Consider the following 4,143-nt stretch of genomic DNA (forward strand, 5'->3'; position numbering starts at 1 on the left):
GATCCCCCGTGCGTGTGTGCGTGCGTGTGTGCGTGTGTGCGTGCGTGTGTGCGTGCGCGTGTGCGTGCGTGCGTGTGCGTGCGCGTGCGTGCGTGCGCGCGTGTGCGTGTGCGCGCGTGTGCGTGTGTGCGCGCGCGCGCGTGCGCGCGTGCGCGTGTGCGCGTGCGCGCGCGTGCGTGCGCGCGTGCGTGCGTGCGTGCGTGTGTGTGATCAGGGAGTGGGATGCGGAGGCGGCAGCGTGCCATGCGCTGCTGCCGCCGCCGCCGCCGCTGCTGAAGCCGCCCCTGCGTCGTGCCGCAGGACATGCTCAAGTTTGGGAACAGCAGCCGCGAGTATGTGCTGGTCAAGGAGAAGTGAGGGGTGGTCCGGGCAGGTGCCCCGCGGGGCAGGCGCCGCGCGTGCGGCACCCACCACCCCAGCCTGCGGCACCCGGCAACCCACGGCAGCAAAATCCTGGTGCTTGCTGCTGCTTCTGCTCTTTGGTGTTGCATTTATGTCGACTCCATGCATGCAACGCAATGCAGCAGGCCACGTATGCAGCAACGAAGGCTGGCGCTCTGCTTTGGGAGCCAGCCCAGCCTCTCTCAGTACGGCTCCTGATCCAGCTTGGGGTCCCTGGGCAGCGGGTCCTCCACTTCCAGCACGCACCGCCCCTGGTGAGGGTAGTAGGGCTCCATGCAGTCCACGCACCAGCCGCTGCGGTTGAGGCAGGAGGTGCAGCGGGCCTTGCACTGCGGCGCAGGCGGCAGAGGGACGGAGCATGTCGGGACAGAAGCAGGGCAACTGGGCAGGCACCTCAGTGGGATGGAACAGTACCTACGGTGCGGCTGGATGCAATGCAGCCACCGCCGCCGCTGCCGCGTTCTGTCTCGCCTCACCTTCTTGCACAGCCCGGCCGAGGAGCGGTAGTAGCCGTCGCGGCAGCGCAGGCACTGGGCGGGGCGGCGGGCGTCGCAGGCGGCGCAGTTGGTGCGCCAGCACTTGACGCAGATGTGGCGGGCGGGGTGCAGGTCCCAGCCGATGGGCTGGCACTCCACGCACCTGCGGGGCATGCGGGGCAGCCATGCACTCAGTGGGGCAGCCTGACCTCGACAGCGGCGGCATGATGGCACTGGTGCCAGGGGTAGCCATGCAGCCTGGCACTGCGGGGGCCCTCTCACCTGTTGTTCTGGCACTTGGTGCAGCCGCGCTGGCCGGCGGTGCAGTAGGCCGAGGCCCCTGCAGCAACGAGGCGGCGAGGGTGAGTCAGTCGCGGCGCCAGCCGCAAGGCGGGCGGCGGCGGGCAGCGAGGCCAACGGCATGTGAACAGGAGCTCCGGCGTTTGGCTGCAGGCCGCGATCACATCGCCTGACCTTCAACAAGCAGCAGCAGGAGCGCTGCTGCAGCAGCGAAAGCCAGGGGGCGGGCCATGGAAGGTGTCGGGTTGCTTGCAGGTCGTGCGGGTAGCGCTTCAACGATGAAGGAGGCCAGAATAAGAGTAAAATGTGCGCAAGGGACACCACGCGGCGTATGCAAGTGGCGGCTCAGCTTGTGGCCGAGGGGGTGGCCGCCGCCACTTCCCAGCAGCTCCCACTTCCTCTCCCCCGCTGGCCTCCAAATTATTTCAGCTATAGCAACGTACTTGCTGGCGGGGGCGTCGAGTAAAGGCCACACGGAACTTGATTGGATCGCGCACACACCCACACGCACACACCCACACGGCCCCCAGGCGCGCATCGCTGCGCCGCTCGGCGCCGCTCGGCGCCCCCACAGCCCCGCACCCGTCGGCAGCAGGCATCAGGGCGCTGCGACAGATACAGTGATCCTTGGTGAATTGCTGCTACAGAGTTACCCATCGACATTATATTTGGCAAGGCTGCGCATTGGGCAGGCAGCGGCGGCGGTGCCGTGGGAGGAGGCGGCAGCGGTTGTGCGGGTACCGTTGAATGCTATGAGCGTGGCACGAGCGGCATGCTCATTCAGGCAGGCCCGACACAGCGCTTCTTCCATGGCACGTCTGTACCGGCATTGCCCTCCCTCCCTGCCGTTCCCACGGCAGCGGCAGCCCGCCCATCTGGCGGCAGGTCAGCTCCACGGGCTGGGAGCTCCCCGTCCGCATCCCGAGCTTTTGCACACATTGCCTAGCCCGAGCCACAACCCTGCACAGCCACTGCGTCGGTTTGCCGCCCATTTCTTCTCAACTCCCCGCTGCCTGGGTGCCGGCTGGCGGCCGTTGTTCATTAGATGGCGGCTGCAGGGCTTGTCTAGAGGCGCTGCTGCCCTGCCTCGGCCTCGATCACCGCCCCGGCTGGTGCCAGGATGGGCGAGCCGGGGATACAGCGCGTCAAGGTGTATCGCCTGAACGAGGAGGGGCTGTGGGATGACAAGGGGACGGGCCATGTTAGCGTGGAGCTCATGGAGGTGCGTTGCAGGAGCACCCTGCTGCCCGTCCGGGGTGGGAACAGGCGATGGCGCCTCGCCCGCGCCAGCCACGCGCCGCGGGACGGCCCTGGCTTGCTGGCGGCTGCCCGTGCAGCCCGCCGCCGCTCCCGCCGCCAGCCGCCGACCCTCCCGCCCAACCTTGCACGCGCCGCGCCTGCTGCCCCGCCCGTGCCTGCCCTGCAGGGCAACAGCAGCGTGGGCCTGGTGGTGATGGGGGAGGGAGAAGGGGCGCGCCCGCTGCTCATCCACCGCATCTCCAAAGAGAACCAGTACCAGCGGCAGGGGGGTGAGCCCGGCAGACGGGGCTGGCGGCAGAGGGGCTGGCAGCAGCCGCGGCCAGCAGCGGAGACGAGCAGCAGCAGCCGGGCGATGCGCTGGGCAGCGGCAGCTCCTGGGGCGGATCTGCACCATCGGTGCTTCCCTGGGGATGCCGGCGCGGGCGGCGTCGCTGATCGCGCCCCACCCTGCCTGCTTGTGCCTGCCTGCCTGCGTGCCTGGCTGTGCCGCAGATGACACAATCATCACATGGACCGACCCGGAGATCGGCACAGACATCGCGCTTTCCTTCCAGGTGCAGCTGGCGGGCTGGGCGCGCAGCGAGCGGCGGGCCACCCAGGGTCGACCGTCTCGGCCGGCCCGCCGGCCGGCGCCAGCATCGGCAGCACGGCTGGCAGCTGGCAGGCTGCAGGAGATGGGATGAAGGGAATGCGGCTAGCGCGGCGGCCTCGACCTGCCACCCTGCCTGCCTGCTGCTCTGCGTGCCCGCAGGAGGCCCGAGGCTGCAACTACATTTGGGAGCAGGTGCTGCACGTGCAGGAGAGCAGCAGCCCCCGCGGTGGCAGCCCAGGTGCGACACCAGCCACGGCAGGCGCCGCCGCCCGCCACGCCGCCGCCCGCCGCAACCGCTGCAAGCCTGCCTCTGGCGCTGTGCGGTGCCGTCGCTGCTCGCAGCGGTGATGCCTGGCTCCCCACCCTGCTGGCTCCCCTTTACGGACCTTCCCCTCCCTGGCCCGTGCGCTGCCCGCCCCGGCTGCAGGATCGCCTTACGGCCCACGGGCGCTGGGAGGCGGCGGGCAGCCAGACGACTTTGATGTGGGGGGCCAGGGGCGGTACGACGGTGCGTGTGTGTGTACCGCCTGCGGCGCTGGTCAGCGCGTCGGGCGTGCCAGCCCCGGGGGCGGGGGGAGCGCTGGGCGTTCTGCAGGGGGGCGTCGCGGGCACGGGCGCAGCGGGCGCGGGCGCGGCGTGCCGCCCCCGCCGCCTGCCCGCTGCCTGCCGGCCCGCCCCGCCCCTCCACCCGCCGCCGCCTGTGCCTGCAGACATGGGGGCGGGCCCTCACTCCCACGCCGCCACCTGCCCCCCCTCCCCGCGCGTCACTGGTCTGCGCGCAGAGATGGGGCCGGGCATGGGGCCAGTGGACCCCGGCAGCAGCGGCGCGGTGGAGCTGCCGGAGCCGGAGCTGTCCAGCCTCAAGGAGATTGCGCGGGTGGGTGGGAGGGCTGGTGGGCGCGCGTGGGTGGGTGGGCACACGTGGTGGGTGGTGTGGGCGTGGGTGGTGGTGTGAGGTGGTGTGGGGGGTGTGGGACACGATGCTCACGACGGTGGTGGTTGATGGGCTGCGGTGCGAGGCGTTCTTGTGTGGAGGAGGCGTGCCGGGCATGCGGTTGCCGCCGCCTGCTGCCCCGCTCTGCTGTGCCTTGCCGCCGCATGCTCCACGCCCGA

The 4,143-nt window shown here is 70.7% G+C and overlaps 1 protein-coding gene across 1 annotated transcript in view; it reads left to right on the forward strand.

Annotated features, from left to right (window-relative positions):
* The window catches only part of CHLNCDRAFT_58505 (hypothetical protein), a gene marked incomplete at both ends in the record, with an annotated part of 14,546 nt that overhangs the window by 3,536 nt on the left and 6,867 nt on the right, over window positions 1-4,143 (forward strand). The window contains 7 exons of the mRNA XM_005845456.1: window positions 301-353; window positions 2,298-2,400; window positions 2,605-2,707; window positions 2,931-2,992; window positions 3,190-3,268; window positions 3,458-3,538; window positions 3,813-3,907. Of these exons, the coding sequence (XP_005845518.1) occupies window positions 301-353; window positions 2,298-2,400; window positions 2,605-2,707; window positions 2,931-2,992; window positions 3,190-3,268; window positions 3,458-3,538; window positions 3,813-3,907 (576 nt within the window). The remainder of the gene's footprint in view (window positions 1-300; window positions 354-2,297; window positions 2,401-2,604; window positions 2,708-2,930; window positions 2,993-3,189; window positions 3,269-3,457; window positions 3,539-3,812; window positions 3,908-4,143) is intronic.

Source organism: Chlorella variabilis (assembly GCF_000147415.1).
Source record: "Chlorella variabilis unplaced genomic scaffold CHLNCscaffold_17, whole genome shotgun sequence".
Taxonomy (NCBI): Eukaryota; Viridiplantae; Chlorophyta; class Trebouxiophyceae; order Chlorellales; family Chlorellaceae; genus Chlorella; species Chlorella variabilis.